Genomic DNA, 19,665 nt, shown 5'->3' with positions numbered 1-19,665 from the left:
TCCAAACCAAAGCATTCTTTGATTCCATGGTGTTGTAAGTGCCATAAAAATAACATTTCTAAAAACAGTCACAAAAATCACTAACCTCTCTGGTTTTGGTGCAGAATGGCTCTGCCATTGGAATATGACATACTCCAGGAAGACTGGAATGCTGCCCATCATATAAAGTACAACATCTTTTAGTTGTCCTAGAAAAGCAGAAAACACGCTCAGAGAGAAGAATGGGGAAAAACAGAAGAGAAACCCAGAAATTGTCATAAATCCAAACCTGCAGCGTTCCTGAGAGGGTACAAAAATATCAACATTTTTAATGACCACTTATAATCCTGTTTTGCCTCTGTAGAAAGTGTCAAGAACTGAGTTTAAGTGTTTTAAGTTGTGTTAAACCCCAGTGGTGCATTGTCAATTAATATGAGAAAATCTGTTGTTAACAATGTGCTGAAATGCTGACTTCTTCCAAAGTGACACAAACAGCCACATCATGCTATGATTCTACCCAAAAGAAACCAGATAAACTTAAGTCAGGCAAGTAATCTCTGGGGGGGAAAAAAAAAAAAAGCACAGTAAACTTTCAGGGAGGGAAGTAATCAAGACTGAATTACCATAAAGCTGGCCAAAATAGTTTGCTCCTATCATTGCAGTCCTACATCGAAAGTGTGGATGTTTAGAGAAAGCTTCCTGAGCACAAAAAAAATAGTGTGTGAATTCAACCAGAAAGAACAAGATGTCCTCATATTCTCAGAAAGATTACGTGTGTGCATTGGCATCTTCCAAATAGAATAATTCTTTTCCCCCCTTCTCTCAACTGAGAAATTGCTTCCTTGCATGGAAGTGGTTGAATATCACAGTATCACCACCAAAGTTGGAAGAGACCTCATAGATCATCAAGTCCAACCCTTTACCACAGAGCTCAAGGCTAGACCATGGCACCAAGTGCCACGTCCAATCTTGCCTTGAACAGCCCCAGGGACAGCAACTCCACCACCTCCCCAGGCAGCCCATTCCAGTGTCCAATGACTCTCTCAGTGAAGAACTTTCTCCTCACCTCCAGCCTAAATTTCCCCTGGCGCAGCTTGAGGCTGTGTCCTCTTGTTCTGGTGCTGGCCACCTGCGAGAAGAGAGCAACCTCCCCCTGGCTACAACCACCCTTCAGGTAGTTGTAGACAGCAATAAGGTCACCCCTGAGCCTCCTCTTCTCCAGGCTAAACAATCCCAGCTCCCTAAGCCTCTCCTCGTAGGGCTTGTGCTCAAGGCCTCTCACCAGCCTCGTTGCCCTTCTCTGGACATGCTCAAGCATCTCAGTGTCCCTTCTAAACTGGGGGGCCCAGAACTGAACACAGTACTCAAGGTGAGGTCTAACCAGTGCAGAGTACAGGGGCAGAATGACCTCCCTGCTCCTGCTGACCACACCATTCCTGATGCAGGCCAGGATGCCACTGGCTCTCTTGGCCACCTGGGCACACTGCTGGCTCATGTTCAGGCAGGTATCAATCAGCGCCCCCAGATCCCTCTCTGTTTGGCTGCTCTCCAGCCACTCCGACCCCAGCCTGTATCTCTGCATGGGGTTGTTGTGGCCAAAGTGCAGCACCCTGCACTTGGAGCTATTGAATGCCATCCCATTGGACTCTGCCCATCTGTCCAGGCAGTCAAGGTCCCGCTGCAGAGCCCTTCTGCCCTCCAACTCAGTCACATCTGCTCCCACCTTGGTGTCATCTGCAAACTTGTTGATGACTGACTCCATGCCCTCATCCAGATCATCTATGAAGATGTTAAAGAGGATGGGGCCCAGCACTGATCCCTGAGGGACACCACTAGTGACTGGCCGCCAGCTGGATGTGGCACCATTCACCACCACTCTCTGGGCTCGGCCCTCCAGCCAGTTCCTAACCTAGCACAGAGTGTTGCCATCCAGTATGCTGCAGAAGCTACCCATACGACATGGCATCCAAGCCGCGGGCTGACAGCTTAGCCAGCAGTTTGCTGTGGGGGTGCCTCTAGCTCTTCATATGGAACACATCATTACTCTCCTTTCACGTATGAAGCAGGAATAGTGGATGGGAACTGGGCAGAAAGCAACTGCAGTTTGCTCCCCTTGGGCATGTGTACTGTGGTATTAATGACAGGACTTCTGTCTAGCTGAGGACACAGATCTGATTTACAGTGGTGGACACTGAGTAGGTGTAATGAGAGCTAAATATTTCCTACCTTTTGAGATCTTGATTCTGCAGATAATTAGCACTCCTAGTGTTCGATTTTGTACATAAAAGTCTCTGCTTCCTTCACACTTACCTATTAGTGAGTATATTTTAAAAGCTATGTTTTGTTAGTTAAGTACCAAAATATTTACAGGGTGTCCTCCCTACTTCGAAGTCCAGAAGTAACTACTACAGGCTACAAATGTTCTTTTCCTTGAAAACAGTGACTAAAAGGATCTGAAAGAAATGCTTTCATGTCTTTAACTCCTGTTAGTATATTGCAGTGTTGTTAGTCAACTGGCAAGCTCAGACTCATCTCGGTTGTTTTAATACTTCCTTTTCACTTTGCTGCTGCTGTTTGCCACAAAAATAGAAGAGTGAGAAGTTAACTACTTAACTTGGATGACTCAGCTCTGTCAGGAAGATGCAGAAAATAGCTTCATAAAACAAATCCTGTAACAGCTGCCAAATTTATTGTGCAAATCCTTTGTCACACATACCAGCAGAACTATTACGCTACTGTTACACTCTAAAAAATTCTGTCACGAATTTTCTTCCAGTGCCCCTGAAGAGGCAAGGCATGTTGAGACTGCTTTTTATGCAGATTCCAGCATTAATTTTCATTTTATTCTTTAATTACTAATAGATTGTTGACAATTCAACACCACTGGAAGCAGTTAGCATTCCAGGTGTGGCACACTGGTGCTAAGTAAAGAGAGAGAATTGCCAGCAATACCCCTGCTGGCAATACCCCTGCTAATGCAGACCAAGAAACTATTTGTCTTCTTTGCTTCAATGTAAATTACCCCGTCCTTTCACTCACCTTCATGTCAGATGAATGCACTCATTTGTTCTATAACCTTTTTCTTTTTTTTTTTTTTTTTTCTTCTTCAAACTTCATCCAAATCTGATTATTTGTGCTCATGGGAACACTTCTCCTGCCATGTGGCTGTGATGAGCGCTGGCAAAACGTGAGCTACAGCACGAGTATTGCTTTGGGAGTGTCATGTTCCAGAGCATGTGAGACATCACAGTGTTCAGTACAACATCTACCACCAGTTTGCTTATGTGCTTCTGGGCAGCAATAGCTTGAGTACAACTACTGAAATAATTCATGGCATTTATGCTTATTTTACATTATTTATGCATTTATCAGTACTTAAAGGGTAGGTGTCAACAGGATGAGGCCAGTCTGTTTTCAGTGGTGCCCAGTGACAAGACAAGAGATAACAGGCAAAAGCCTGAACATAGAAGTTCCATCTAAACGTGAGGAAGAACATCTTTGCTGTGAAGGCAGTGAAGCACTGAACAGCCTGCTCAGAGAGAATCATTCTCTGCAGTCATTCAAAACCCACCTAGATGTCATGGTGTGCAACCTGCTCTGGAAGTGGAGTTGGACTAGATCTCGAGAGATCCTTTCTAACCTCATCATGTTGTGGTTCTGTGATGTCTTTTTTCCAGCTCACAAGTTATGATGCAGACTGGCAAGTGCTGGGGATTTTAAAGCTGTGGGAAGAGATTAGGCCGGTTCAAAATGAATTGCTGATTTTGATAATGACTTTTTGGGTGAAGGATGGTCTCAGATTTCATATCTGGGTTAATTTCCTGGCTCTGTTAATGTCATTCTGCCTGACCTCTGCAAAAGTTAGTTTCTCCATACTTCCACCCCTCATCCGTTGCAGATAACAACACTGAAATCATTCCAGCTGTTTCTTGTTTAGAGCTGCAGGGTCTCTGTGATAGAAGTTACTTCTTGCCACATACGCAATTCACAGTTTGGCAGAGTTTGCCTCCCTTCACCTACCACTGAGTCTGCTAGGTGACAATGATGACAAAATAGCTGGTGCTTTACTCACAGAATCACAGAACGTTAGGAGTTGGAAGGGAGCTGGGAAGATCATCTAGTCCAACCATTACCCTCTTCCTTTCCAGAGCTCCTGTCACAGTGACTTCAAGTAGACAGTGAGCTGATAGGGAGAAATAACCCAAGAAAGATCTAGCTGAAGATGATTAAAACAGGGTTTACACCCAGTGCTGGCTTTTTACTCCTTGTACCCAGACCAGGCAGAGATATAGAAGAAGACTGTGCCAGCTCTGTGCTCCCCAAAGACCTTTGTACATGGTCAAGGGGATCCAAGCACTGGATTTATGGAAAGCAATACAGCAAAATGGGCATTGCAGGTGCTCAGCCAGAAAGCCTTTATACCTCCTTCAACGGTTGAGTGGCTGAGAGCCTTTGTTAATAGCAGATGTATATTCATCAAAATTCATTGTTAAAGCTCCATATATCTGGTTTGGATCGGTCACCATTATTCTTTTTTCCAAACCCTGTACTCAAGTATGTTTAATACCTTTCCATGAAGACCAGTATCAATACTAAAATTACTCTTTTTCAAGTGTTACTGGCATAATAAGGATGATTATGATTTAATCCGTATAAACAAAGTGATCAACCTCAATGCCTTTACACTTGAAAATAAAAAAAAAAAGAGAGAGGAAAAAAAAAAAATCATTCTCAACAACACAGCTGCTCTCCACTCATAAATCAGTTCCAGTATAACAGGAAGCCCTTTATATGGAGCCTGCTTCTGCCAGGATACTTAGTCATTTAGATACACTGTACTTACTGTCCCTTACAAGAAAAAGCATTTCAGTTGCACACACACATAAAAAAGCCAGTAAGTCAAAACCTGAAGAGAACAAACTTCGGTATATATGTTCAGTTGGCATTAAAATATTGCCAGCAGCCCCACAAAAGCTCAGAGAAGCTCCATAAACCATGCCAAAATGTGCTAGGTTGAAGCTAGCTAGAATGCTTTGGTGAGAAGAACTAGGTTACAGGCTGTGAATGGGAAACAAGGGTGTTGTCTACTTCACTCATAGGCTTGCTGAGAGGTATAAGTGGAAGAATCCAAACATAGATAAGAGAGTCGTCCTCTATCCAGGATGTGGACCGGCCATCTCTCTGATTATTCCACCTGCTTAACCCCCTGGCCAAATCTCCATTCTTCCTTGGGCACAAGGCAATCTCTGGGGTAAGGTAGAGAGGGGTGGGAGAAAGTGGAATGACAGTTGGGAGCCCCTCCTGGGGACTCAGGTTTCTGGGAGGGGAGTTGTGTTTCTGTATTACCTTTTACCTTGTACATTTCTGTATATAACTGTATATATACTGTAAATATCTGTTTGTATATTGTGCTAAGCTGTAAATACAAAGCTTCATTCAATTTCCAGAGCCGGCTGAGTCTAGTCTGGATGATTTCTAAAGTGTGTGTGTGTGTGGGAGTAACATCTAAGCCATCACATTAGGAAATTAAAAAAAGTCAACACACTGACATCCTTTTTCCCATTTACAAGTACTCATTCACTCAAAAATGACGTTAGTACTCATCTTTGTTTTATAACAATCTCCTCCCATCCTTCGCTATTACTTTTTGACTCTCTTCTGTACAGCTTCATTATTTCTTTACTTTCCTACCTGCCTGTCTTAAACCTTAGATCAGCCTGTGCTCTTATCCATGTTCCTTCCTCTGTAACATCTAGGGACAGTTCCCTTTTCTTGAGAAGACTCTATACAAGAAGCCTCAAATTAATCTCTCACCTCCCCCTAACAGGGAAGGAATAGAGAAACCCCTCCACGACACCATGAAAACTGAAGCTACCACCACATTCCACAAAAAAATTCATTTTAACAGTGCCAGGTTATTACACATCTTAACTTAACCTGTCTCCCTGAATTAAGAACACAATTAAACATTACTCACCTGTCAATGAACTGGTCAATTATGACAAGATCACCAGGCTGTATCTCCTCTCGTAAGGAACCACAAGCAGTAGTCACTAACACATGTGAACAATTTTCTTCTTTTAATGCCCAGATATTGGCACGGTAATTGACATTTGATGGCATAATTGTATGATGTCTTCCATGTCTGTAAAGATAAAGGTTTCAAGAGAGTGAATTAAAAAAAAACATAAACAAACAAACAAAAACCAACCAAACAAAAAAAACCCACTAAAAAAACACAAAAAACCAACCAACCAGAAAAAAAAAACCCAAACAACCCCAAACCACCAGACTGAAATCACTGTCCATCTCCCAGGTAAGGAGAACTCCAGGAAACATAATTTCTCTAAAGGCACTGGAAGTGACCATTTCAACTACCCTTGGTACAGCTTGTTTTCTAACTGTACTGAGATTCTCTCAGCATCTGATTTTAAAAGTAATGGTGTAGTTTTCTTTCTAAATGCAGTTCTTTTTAAGTTCAAGACTGTAATGAAAATCTTAACATACAATCTAAATATATTTCAGCAGCTTCAGGAGTATAAAAAGTATTTTTCTCTGAGTTCCATAACTCAGTTCCAGAGTCTAACAACCCAGGTGCAGCAAATTAAATCTTCCAAACACTAAATCAATTTTTTAAGATCTATATTCAACTCTACAAATTTTCTGCTCACAAGTGCAGTTTGTATTTTCCCATACAGAAAAGAGTGACACATCACAGGAAATTAAAAACAGAATGAACACACTGCTTTAATCTCTGGCCTTCCCAAAGGAAACAGTAGAATCATCACATTTTTCTCTTCGCTCTTAAAATGGTCTGACAGCTTTCATAAATTAGAAGAATGACTTCACACTGTTGTAGTGTTACTTGTTTTTTCACCAAGACAGGAAATATTTAGTCTTTCTTATAAGCACAAACTTTTTGTGTTATCACTACAGAGGTACATCACTCATATAATATCAAGCATGTCAGAACATTATTTGCAGCCATGTAAGCGGAAAGGAGGAACTCAGTTTCCCAATTTCACAGAGTCCAAAAGGTCTAAAAGAACTTGATCAACTGGGCACTGGGAGTTGCACACATGAGCAAGCACTGTCTGGCAGGATTCCCATGCTGTCATTAGCAGTTCTGATAAGCTAGTAGGTAGACTTATTGTTTGATGTTGCAGCTGCTGCCATAATCCTCTTCTGGAATGTACAGGACTTCTTTTCACAAAAATCTGTCATTCAAAGCAACTCTAGCTTTTCCCAAAACACAAAGCGGAGTTGCAGGTACCTTAACCCTAAAACCAAAACTCATTAATTGTTGTATGTCACAGATCTATGCAAGATCATAGATCTCAGTGAGGATACAAACCACATTCAAATTGTTCACTCATGTGAAGTCCAAGGCCTACTTTGATACAGCACAGCTATGAGCTCTTGGTTTAGCATTTCATTTGAGAAAATGAGAAAAATACTGTCCAGCTGTAATAAAATATACAAGCAAAGTTTACCCAAGATAAGAAAAGTAAAACCACACACTGATGCATAGTCACAGACATAGTTAACAGTCAGTAGCTTAACAGAAAAACAGTGGCATGAAAAGAATTCCTGCCTTGAGTACACCACAGGTCATACTTGTCCTGGCCAGCCTCACCAGGGACCTCCACCAAAACACCTGGTGTCCATGACCACCCAGCCTAGGTGCTCCTGTCTCCAAGCTCAGGCCTCAGTCCTCACTCCTGGCCTGACCTATGTCACAGGTGTGACTGTCCCCAGCCCTGTATATTGCATGGCCTTCAGTCCTGTGCTGAAGTTTACCTCCAGACCTGTTTTCTGGATGGACTTTGGACACATGCTGCAGCCACGTTTCCAACTGTCTCTGGCCCCATGTCTTCCCTGGGCTTCCTGGATGGATACTGGACTTCATTCATCATCTTCACTTGTGGCTGATGGCCCTGTTCACAGTGTCCAGCAGCTCAGAACTGTGATAGCATTCTTACATTTAATCTAGTATCACAGTGGTCCCAGCTATGGGACATGGTGACTAATATTAATGTGACATTTTCATGCCATCATCTGCAGAGCCCTCATTCCAGAGTCTGAGTATGGTAAGACAGGTCTGAATAAAAATGACTACAGTGTGTGCAGCCTCCTAAGCAATAAAGCTAACAGCCAGAGGACTCAATAACCAAATAAAATGTTCTGCAAGAGTCAGCAGTAGTGCCAGAGATAGAGTTCATCTGGAAAGAGGTATTTCCCAGTTTTCACAAAGGAAATTTCCAGAGATAAAAGCAGACAGATTTACTGAGGGTATCACGACCAATCTACCAGAGCAGGAAGCTTTGCAGTTTGCTGTTCTTTCTATGGCAGCAGACCCCACTGGAATACTCTTTCCCAATCTAGGTGGTGTTTTTATACTCTCAGTCCTTGCAACATCACATTTGTGCAAGAAAAAAAAAACAGGCTTTTGCTGGACATGGCTAACAACCATACAGAGCAAGATGAAGTCAGAATAAAAATCCAGTTCACCTAATGTGTGTATATATATATATATATATATATATATATATATAAAACAACAGAAAAATGACAGTTTTAAAGAAGATTCCATTTACCTTGCCAACAGCACACAGTCCACATTTTTTATCTTTCCCAGTACCAAAGCATCTGATGGCTGTAAAATAAGCAAATGAGTTTGACAGTCACATCAGAAACCTTAACTGCTACTTAAAAATAAGCAAGAAAACAAAAAATAAGCAAGAAAATGAAATAATGTATCACTTGCCATTGTAGTTTGACATTTTCCTCAGCTCTGTAATTTGTTATGGCAAGTTGGTCAAACAGTTTGGAACAAGAAGATTAAACATGACACAAGAAAGATCATCACAATTTCCTTATGTTTATACTAACATTGATGCTGCAACTCCTTACTTCAAGGTTTCAAACAGGAATACTTTCAAGTACTTTGAAACAGTATTCAAGTTGCCTGTAAATTGATAAGCACACCATAAAAGAATGGTTTAGGCAGGAAAAGATCTTTAAGACCATCAAGTCCAACCACTATGTGCCAAGCCTGGCGCTAAACCATGTTCCTCAACACCATCCCTGCATGCCTTGCAAATCCCTCCAAGGACAATGGTTCAACCACTTCCCCAAGCAGCCTGTTTCAGTATTTGACATCTTTCTCCCATTTACAAGTACTCAAATGTCAAAGGTGCCAGGTGCCAGGGAAATGCCACCACCAGAAAGGTCTTCAAATAAAAGTCTTTTGGCAATGTCCTTGCCAAGAAACTTAAGAATTAAGGGAAGTAGAATTGTACACTTTGATTTTATAGGACATGCATTTTTTTAACAATGCCTTTAATTTTCCTCTTGGCATTCAGACATTCACTTTTATTCTTCCATGCTGAATGAAGTAGGTGCGATGTTGCACCTCTGGTTCTCTCAGCAATTAAAAGGCCACAAACTCATAAACAGTTTTCTTAGAGTAAGCACTTTTCCTCTTAAAATTTTATATTCTCTCTCCACTCATGTCATAGCTCTATCAAAAAGCATTTTTATGGCAGAAAAAAAACTGAATTTGGTTTTATTTCAGTGTCCATCATGAATAAGACACACCTTTAGAAAAAAATATTGATACAAACCACAAACATCTAAGCTTTTTCAAGCATACTTTAAGTTCTCATTTGCCCCTTTGTATTCAGTAATAGCTGCTTCTCTTATCTCTGCTGTTCTAAAATGAGAAAGGCAAGTTGTGTAACACCTCCTTCCTCAATGCCAAACAGCCTCGGTAGCAAAATAGGCAAATATTGATCCATCTAATAATACCAAAGGTGAGGTCTGTTTCTGCTTCACCTGAAGTCTCTCGACTACATGCCACTGTTAACTTGTGGTCCGAGACCTGTATGTCTCACACCAAGGCTGATCCAACAGTTGTTCCATGAGGATGAAAACTGCATTCAAACCCTGAGGCTAATGGGGCCTATGCAGAAGTGAATCTACATGGAACAACCATCAGGTCCAATGGCTTGAGTTCTCAGGAGTCCAGATCTAAGGGTGGCAGATGAAACAGGCCAAAAAAGACAACAACAAAAGCTGGCTGTTTGGCTGTGCTTCCTTTCACAGACACCAAACCCCCAAGAAACTGCAGTTTTCCGTCAAAGTCAGCAGTCTCAGTTGAGGTCAGCACAGACCCTAGAAACCACGCTTGTATTCTTATCATGACATCTCACAAACCAGAGGCAACCAAGACTTGCTCTCCTATATCCATGTAGCACATTCTGTGAAGGTTACAGGAAAAAAAGGCAGTAGCTAAGTGACTTCCTAAATAAAATAAATTTTCTGTGCTGACCAGAGGTGCAGGTCTGAGGAAGCTTTTTCTCACTCCCTTGTGCAGAAGGCATCTCACTCTCTTCAGCCACACTAAACCCTAATGTAGACCACCCACTGCATGTAGAATTTGGACCACCCATATCCTGTTGCATCACAGCACAACGCTGTTCTGCCACTGTGGCCTTCAGGGTGAACTGGACAGATCTGTGTGAGAGAGGAAAAGTGTTCCTCCCTCTCAGGATACAAAGATTTCAGTTAGAATCTGCTACAAGGATAGTGCTATTTTTGCTTTGTGAGTATCCTACAGAAACAGCTCTGCCGTTACCATCAATGACTCTCAAAAAAACTGGGAATGCAATGAAAGTAGTTTGGCTTAGTCAGTGGATTCTACTTCAGAACAACACTGACTGCTCTTCAGAGCACAGACAATGGAAGAGGCAAGTTCTCTTCATTCTTGTGCAGTTTGTTAAGAGATTTTGAAGGCTGAGGGAAATGTTATTTTCCTGATCATGTTTTCTCCTCCTTTAATATTTATCTCAATCTCTTTCTCCTTCTTGAATGATGTGCACATTCTGTTTTTTTACACTCTTACTTTCCCTTTGAACCATTTATAATGGGGGATCGGGCAGTGAGTGGCTGGAGAGCAGCCCTGAGGAGAGGGACTTGGGGGTGCTGGTGGACAACAAGATCAACATGAGCCAGCAGTGTGTATTTGCTGTCTAGAAAGCCAACCAGATCCTGGGCTGCATCAGGAAAAGTGTGGCCAGCAGATCGAGGAAGGTGATTCTCCCCCTCTACTCTGCTCTGGCGAGACCCCACCTGGAGTACTGCATCAAGTTCTGGAGCCCCTATTACAAAAGGGATGTGGAGATGCTGGAGCATGTCCAGAGAAGGGCCACGAGGATGATCAGAGGGCTGGAGCACCTCTCCTATGAGAACAGACTGAAAGAGTTGGGGCTGTTTAGTCTGGAGAAGAGAGGCTCTGAGGTGACCTTCTTGTGGTCTTCCAGTATCTGAAGTGGGCCTACAAAAATGCTTGGGAGGGACTTCTTAGGCTATCAGGTAGTGACAGGACTAAAGGGAATGGAGCAAAGCTGGAGGTGGGGATTCAGACTGGACGTGAGGAGGAAGTTCTTCACCATGAGAGTGGTGAGACCCCGGAATAGGTTGCCCAGAGAGGTGGTTGAGGCCCACTTCTGGAGGTGTTTAAAGCCAGGCTGGATGAGGCTCTGGCTAGCCTGATCTAGGGTAGGGTGTCCCTGCCCATGGCATGGGGGTTGAAACTAGATTATCCTTGTGGTCCCTTCTAACCCCGATTGATTCTATGATTCCATGATTTCTGGGAAAGCTTCCTCCTATAAAAAGTCTTGCTACCACCTGGTAGATGTTTTATTGTATACATAATAGCACACATTGGTAGGCTTTGTGAGATATAATTCTGATGGCAATTACAAAGCACTCAGACTCCTCTGGTCTTATGACATTACAAAATATCTGATATCTAGTTCTTCTATGAACTTCCTGCATCATCTTGAACCTCTCTTCTCTTGGATTTCCTGCCTATAAAACTCCCTCTAAAACTCTGTCTTTCTTGTTCCTACACCAAATGCTTTGGGGCAGGAACTGTCCTTCACAGCACACTCAGCGCTGGGTACAGAGCAACACTTCTAGCCTCCTTTTGCTAAGGGAAAGGGCTGAAGCAGTGTGAAGTAGAGTTGGTCAGGAATACCTGTGCCACAAAATCAATTTAGGGGTTTCATTTTCAAATGGTTTTGAATTACATGGCTGTAAATAAGACTGTCAGGAGAACACTGGTATGTAAAGCCTAATTCAGTGGTTAAAAGAAGATAGCGTCCCCTATATCTCAAGGAGCAGTTTCTCACTATTCCTGGTTCCTGAAGTGATCTGATATATACATGCCACATAACTGCATAAATTTGAGGGTTTGTTCCTCCCAACTGCAAACTCAGTGATGAGTTTTAAGTTCATCCCATCTACAAATGAGAAAAGACCCCTTGGCACATCACCTTTGTAACTAACACCTTGTTTCTACAAGCTAAGAATCACACAACAGACAGCACCTCCCTCAAGCATTCATTTCACAACAGTACGAAAATTCTTCAAAGCATGCAAACATCTTTACAGCAAAAAGTCTCAGTAATAAAGAAAAAAGAAAATTATACAGACCTTGCCATAAGGAGTATCAACATATTTTTCTGTTCTTCCTTCTAAGATATCTGGATCATCCAGGCCAGTTCCACCAATAATCCCAATCTTGCAGAGAAAAGTACATGTCAATTTTGATGAGACTACACTCCATTTAATGGCATGCTTGAAAACGTAAGCAGCTAGCTACAAAATGTATTTTGTCCTTCATGTAAAATTAGGCCACAGATCAACAAAACACAGCATGCTCAGAAAGGAAATTTCAAACAATTGATTTTAAACAACAATATTTAACGTGTCAGTTTCCTGTGCCACAATCCTCCTTTTAAAAGATACCAAATTTAAAAAGCCAAGGAAAATGCACAGAGTTGAGTCAATTCACCCTTTATTGCCAACAGAAAAAAATAAGTGCATTATTTGGGAATCCCTCTTAGTAAGTGAAAAATACCTGTACAGAGTACATTATAACAAAGGTTTCTTATTTACATGTGGTAAAACAGTTCTATACATAACTGCCATACTGAATGCTGGGTGTTGGTATGGAGTATTGCACATACTAGTCTGTCCTGGTGAGGCCACATCTAGAGTAGTGGGACCAGTTCTGGGTTTTCCAGCTCAAGAGAGACAGGGAACTACTGGGGAGAGTCCAGAAAAAACTACAAAGATGCTGACAGCACTGTAGTATATCTTTGAGGAGACTGACAGACATGGAGCAGTTCAGCCTGCAGAAGAGCAGCTTGAGAGGTGATCTTCTCAATGCTGATCAAAAACTAAAGGATGGAGGTCAAGAGGATATGGCCAGTGAGCACAAACTGAACACAGAAAGTTCCAACTAAACAAAGAAAAACTTCCTCAGTGTGAGGGTCCTGGAGGCCTGCAGCAGGCTGCCCAAAGAAGTTGAGGAGTCTCCTTCTCTGGAGACATTCCAAACCTGTCTGGACACTGTGATCCTGGGCAAGCTGCTGTGGGTGCCCCTGCTTCAGCACAGTAGCTGGACCAGATGGGGCTGCCTCCCTTCCAGCCTTCATCTTCTGCGATAAGAAACCGTGAAAATATTTTTTATAAAATCAGGATGTTTGTATTCACTTGCCAAGATCTAAAAGTTTCCCATTTCTGTAAGTAATCTCTGCATACCTCCTGGAAAATGGAAGCACCTCTACAGCACCTTTGCAAGTGAAATCAGAAGAATCTGTTGACATTTTCACCTGCTGCGAGCACTGATGGAATTTCTTCACATATTTACACCTTCTCATACACCGGATAAGCCAATTTTAAGTGTTGACTCAGACTCTGCTTGCAGCTAGCTGATTGTCTCCTGTGTAGGCACACTGGCGTCAGTTTTTATTCAGCTTAAAAGCTTTCCCCAGGTAGAAATTTAGAATCATAGAATGGTTTGGGTTGGAAGGGACCTCCAAAGGTCATCTAGCCTAACCCCTTGCAGTGAGCAGGGACATCCTCCATTATAGATCAGGTTGCACAGATCATTGTCAAGCCTGACCTTGAATATCTTCAAGGATGAGGTCCCAAATACCTCCCTGGGCAACTCCTGCAGTGTTCCACCATCCTCATGGTAAAGAGCTTCCTCCTAACTCCCAATTTAAATCTCCTCTAACTTCAAATCACTGGCCTTTGTCCAATCACTGCAGGCCTTTAGAAACACTCCCTTTGCAGCCTTTTTGTAGGCCCACTTCAGGTACTGAAAGGCAGCTTGCACCTCCTACTTTTTAATTGGAATCTTTTAAAGTAATTTTCCCTAATTTATTATGACATTGACTGATTGTTTCAAAGTATAACGGAAAGGGAAAGGAGATGGCAAAAGGCCAATTATTTTTTTTTCCCCTTAGGAAATCAGGCTAAGAGTCTAATGTATTTTGGTACTACTTGTAGTGAAAAAGCCTGAAGTGACTCACAATTGCAACCAATTGGTCACACTTTAGTAATTACTGATTTCTTATTCTTGCTCATCTGCTCCAGCTCCTTTGTAAAAAAGGGGAAAGAAAGAAAGAAGAAATGATGTAATTTGAAACATGCAACCACAGAATCATTTAAGATGGAAAAGACCTTTTAGATCATAAAGCCCAACCACTAACCAAACACTGCCAAGCCATCACTGAAACATGTACTTCAGCAGCACATTTTTTTTTGTCTTTTAAAATCTCCTTAAGGGATGGTGATTCCACCACTTCTCTAAGCAGTTCCAGGGCATAACAACATCTTCAGGGAAGATTTCTTTTCCCTAATGCCCAATCTAAACACCCCCTGGCACAACTTGAGGCCATTTCCTCTCATCCTATAATCTCACATATTCTGAAATCAAACTCACCTGTGACTGTGATACAGCTAAAGAAAAACGCATCTGAATTTTGTTTCTAGTTCATCATTGGAAAGTATCCTGGGTTTTTGTCTTCCTAGGGATAATGCCACCTTCAATTAAGTCACATTTCCTCGAGTTCAGAATGCTTAGCACTTTGGGTGGAATGGGTACTGTCAGGCACAATCTCATGCACAGTAAATGACATTTAAAAATAATGCCACTATTTATCACACAGAGACCATACTACTCCAATGTGATGAGGGATTGCAGAGTTTGTCTCACTTTAAGCTGAAGAATTCATATCATGGCTGAGTACCATGGACAAAAACAACCACTGTCATCAGTTCCACCATTTTTATTACCTTTGCAGACAGAAAATTTCTCAAGCAAAACCTCCAGACCTCAAAATACAGCAATCCCCTTCCTCTCTCTCTCACACACACACACACACATATCTGTCTTTAGTTTCTTCTTTACTTTTCACTTTTACAAAGACCTCATTTGTTCAACCACTGAATTAGCTGACTCATCAAGCACTTCGTTTCAAGAAGCAGAGGCTCGGTGGTTTCCCTTACACATCAAATGCATCTGAGAAAGCTTTGCACACCAGATGATGTAAACGCTGATCCCTGTAGTATCGTTAAGAGGTCTCCTACTTCCTTTTGCTACCTCCCTGTGGAGAGCGAGGAGTAGTGCAATAGAAAATGCCATTTAAAAATCCACCCACTCCAACACTCACAATATGCAAGTATTAGGAAAGACATAGATTATTGTTTGCAGTAGTACTGATGGCTCTGTTCCCATGTTACTCATGGTTCTTATTCATCATAATCAGACTGTCAGACTGCTTATGAAAACTCTGAAAACTAAATAGTTTAGGCTGAGTATTTTTTTTTCCTTGAGAATCATGTTGTGTGCCACAGGAATAGTAACAAAACTAAAAAGCAACAAAATACAAGCTTCATAATTGCTCTTGTGTGCATTCCATAACAGGAGCCAAAATCAATATGGTGGAGTTTTTGAAATGTAAAAGGAAAAGCTTCCTTTAACAAGTTAACCAGTTTCAGTTTGCTATGCTTTGTTAGTGTCCTATGATTTAAGATTGGGAATAATCAAAAGGGAATGCTTATTTACTTTAATTTTTTACGTCTGGCAAAGTGAAAGTTATTGACACTGGAAAACACTGTAACACTGGAGGCAGCCACAACTGGAACTGTAATGCCTCAAGGCCCTTAAGAGAGAGGCGATACTTCTGGAGAGCTGGTCATCTGAGAAGCAGCTGCAGGAACTAGTGCTGTTTAGCCTGGAGAAAGGGAAGCTGAGGTAGACCTTACTCTCTACTGCTCCCTGGAAGGAGTTTGGAGCCAGATGGAGGTTGGTGACAGAATGAAAGGAAACCGCTCTAAGGTGAACCAGGCAACATTTAAGCTGGATATAAGAAACTTCTTCACTGAAAGGGTTCTCAAACACTGGAATAGGCTCCACATGGAGGTGGCTGAGACACCAATATTTTACGTGTTTAAAAGACAAAGAGATGTGGTGCTGAGGGACCTGGTTTTAGCACCAGCCTCCACAGAGTTAGACTGTGGTTGAATTTGATGATCTTAAAGGTATTTTCCAACCAAAACAATTCTATGATTCAATGAACATCTAGATCCAACACTGTAAGTGATCAATCCTGCATCAGAAAGAGGCACACTTGACCTGTGGCAGCACAGAGCTTGGTTTGGTCACAGTAGCATAGGCCTAGTGAGGTTACTTTCAGATTAGCTTAGGCTCCTACTCCTGCCTCTGCTGCACAGTTCAGTTCCAGAGCAAGCTTTTACACCAGTGGCCAAGCTACAGAAATGGCTGCAGTGCAAACAGCTGGTAAAATATCCACGGCTCTCAGTGAGGAGAACTCAAAGCTCACAAGAGCTAGACTACCTTGAACATGTTTTTGCCATCTTCTTCCCCCAAAAAAATTTTAGCAGCAGTTTGATCACTTTCATGCCACATTAGGTAACACTGTCTGGGCTCACTGTAACTTACAGGAGAGCTACTACAGTGGAAGAAATGATAGGCCAGCAGAGATTTGTTGAAGCGGCTGTTTCTCCAACCATGTAATGCCAACTCCAATTCTAAAATTAACATTTACTTCTCTGCAAGAGTATAAGCTCCAGGAATATCATCTGTTTCTGTGGGCTAAAAAAATGTGATTCTGTATTAAATGCTCTTTTCCAGACCTTCTAGTGATTTATCCATGGAACACAGCTGCTCTAGGCTCAGTTATGAGGCACTCTGCAAAGAGAGGTTTACTTTCACCCAGTAGCCCAGCACTGAAAGCAAAGCACTGTCAAAAATCGATTCAGGGAGAGAAGTCACATTTTCCTCAAAATGCAGAGGCAGCCACATCCAGGCTTCATTCCAGACTTTGCATCTTAACAATGGGACATGAAGAATGTAACTTGTAAAATTAATGGAGGCTGTAGCTAAAGCTACCTGGAGTTAAATCTATAGCAAAATGGCATTGTAGCAGAATGAAACACAGACTACAGCATAATAAAACACTTAATTTGACCTGGAGTTAAATCTGAAGTAAAATGGCACTGCAGCAAAATGAAACCGGGAGTATGTTACTACACTACAGGTCATCTCGAAAACTACGATGAAGAGCAACAAAAGTGAAACCTAAAAAAAAAAAGTTACATCAGCGACTACAAAACCAAAATAATTTCCCTGTGGGAGTCTAAATCATGCTCACACTTCAGCGTGTGCCCCTTCTCACCTGATGTTTGGTGAAATTCCTTGAACAGGTTCAAGCGTACAAACCAGAAGCATTAACGCAGCAAGGGTACAAGGGTCTTAAACGTTAATAAACATTAAATGCTGCCACAGTCAGCTGTGAGCCCTTGTGACAACTAAGCAATTGATGAATTTATCTCTTTTATCTAGAGAATGATGAAAGGAGGACAGTACTGAAAAGACTGCAACTTAAAAGAAGATTAACAGCAAGGGGCGTACTATTTACGATTAAAAGAACCTGCTTCCTCTGCAAAACAAAACCAATCTCTGCAGGCCGAAACACCTAGGAAACTTACTTCCCTTCAGACAACTAACTCATATTTTTGTCAAAACACACACCCCAGATCTCCAGCCTGATTCGCCTGTTTATGTCTGATGCAGACGGTCACCTTTTTGAGCCGTTTTCCAAATAGAGGGGAGGGACGAGTCTTATGCAACACTTTCAATACCGGGCTCCGCTCTGATGGCGCTTCGGTATCTCTGTAGCCTGCAATGGTTACAAACCCGCCCGACTGCCTCACACTGATAAATCCGACACACCGCAGCCCGGTCGCAAACCTTAGGACCTCCGGTTTTCAATTACAAAAACAAACAAACAAACAAAACCCAAAAGAAACCAAAACAAAAACCAAATTAGCAGACTGGCTAACCATGCTGGCTAACCATCCGGCCGCGGGCGTGCGGAGCCGAAGCAAGCCGCCCGCCCAAGCACGGCGGAGAGCCGGCGGCCAGCCCCGCGGCGACACGAGGTCCTGGGCTGGAGAAGGTAACTCGTCCCGGCGCTGCCCGCGGTGCCGGCCGCTCTCCTGCTCGGCACCACCAAAGGCCGCCGTGCTGCGGGGCCCGCTCCCAGCCAGCACGCGGGGCGGGAGGGCAGCAGGAAGAGAGCACGGAGCGTGGCACGACACAGCCAGCGACGGGCAGCGCCAGGAGGGCTGCGGCATGGCCCGGCCCGCATCCTCCGCTCTCGCTTCGCACAGCCGTAGCCCAGCCCAGCAGCGGGGAGGGGTTGAGGACAGCGATGGCCTCCATCACGTTCCCAGTCTATGGCGTCGCTTACCTTCACAGCCCCCGCGGCGGCCGCCATGTTGGAGGGAAGGGCGGGACGCTACCGCCAGCAGGCTGCTGGCTTGGCGGGCGGCGCGTCGTGTGTGGCCTGGCCTGGCCGCTCCCCGCCCCCGCCAGCGCGCAGAGCCCGCTGCTGGCGGTGGCTTCTCCGCCTGAGTCCTCGCTAGGTGGCAGCGCCCGCCCGGGCTGAGGCGAGGCCACGCCGCTGACGCTCTCCTGCCGAACTGGGGCAAAGAAGAGAGTGGGCTCGGGAGGCCTTAGCCTGCGGCCCGAGTGGGAGGGAAAGGGCGGGAGTGCCTCAGGGCTCATCTCTCCCGGCCGGAGGGATCGGTGCCTGCTTGTGAGCCCTGGGTTAGTGCTGCTTAATAGTGGTCACGGCCCTGGAATTCTTTCAGAAACCGGTAGGGACGTACCATACAAAGCAGTTTGTTGGAGTAAAATCTGATTCATCGTAGTTTTGGGTCACAGGACTTAACATAACTTGTTTGTTGTCTGTGTTTTGTGTCTTTTACTTCCTTTTTTTCTTAACCTCCTTTTTTTCCCCTAGGATATCTTATCTGCAGAAGTGGGTATTACCATCCCGTTATTCTGAGCGTTCCTGTTAGTATTCTGTGCCTACGCAGCTCATCAGAGCATCTGTGGCATCCTCTTGGGACCACCATCATAGGGTCCGTAAGCTCTGATATGTTATTACACCCTTGAAACGTGTCCCCAGTGAAGTTTTTAATACCTCTTTAAAAGTTTTTGTCGTAGAAGTACTTTTGTTAAATGAACAAGAATGTTGCAATATTTAAATACTTATCGAAATCACGGCCAGGGGACCCTTCCTGCTTTCATTTTAATACTTCAGATAGTCTTGCTTCGATCAGACTTTGCAGGTGTCTTCACTGACTCCTCGTAAATGGAGTGGTGCTGCAGCTGATGGTGTGGAAGTAATTTTTCTAAGTTATGCTGCAAGTTCCAGAAAATGGTATTCCATAAATGTCATGATGTAATATGAAGTAATTTATTCAACTTAAATGTGTGAGCATGTAATAAAA

At 43.1% G+C, this 19,665-nt stretch overlaps 1 protein-coding gene across 2 annotated transcripts in view; it reads right to left on the bottom strand.

Annotated features, from left to right (window-relative positions):
- MTAP (methylthioadenosine phosphorylase) overlaps positions 1–18,941 on the bottom strand; it is a 46,102-nt gene extending 27,161 nt beyond the window's left edge. Inside the window, exons 1-5 of one of the 2 annotated variants that reach the window (XM_064140363.1) lie at positions 18,618–18,941; positions 12,481–12,567; positions 8,577–8,635; positions 5,957–6,124; positions 86–188 (exon numbers count right to left, since the gene is read on the bottom strand). In XM_064140363.1, the coding sequence (XP_063996433.1) occupies positions 86–188; positions 5,957–6,124; positions 8,577–8,635; positions 12,481–12,567; positions 18,618–18,644 (444 nt within the window). In that variant the 5' untranslated portion in view covers positions 18,645–18,941. The remainder of the gene's footprint in view (positions 1–85; positions 189–5,956; positions 6,125–8,576; positions 8,636–12,480; positions 12,568–18,617) is intronic. The other variant, XM_064140365.1, reaches the window with a different exon arrangement.
- Between the last annotated feature and the right edge of the window lie 724 nt (positions 18,942–19,665).

Source organism: Pogoniulus pusillus, chromosome Z, assembly GCF_015220805.1.
Source record: "Pogoniulus pusillus isolate bPogPus1 chromosome Z, bPogPus1.pri, whole genome shotgun sequence".
Lineage (NCBI taxonomy): Eukaryota > Metazoa > Chordata > Aves > Piciformes > Lybiidae > Pogoniulus > Pogoniulus pusillus.
Note: the sequence above shows the minus strand (reverse complement) of the source record. Positions and strands in the feature narration are given on the sequence as shown.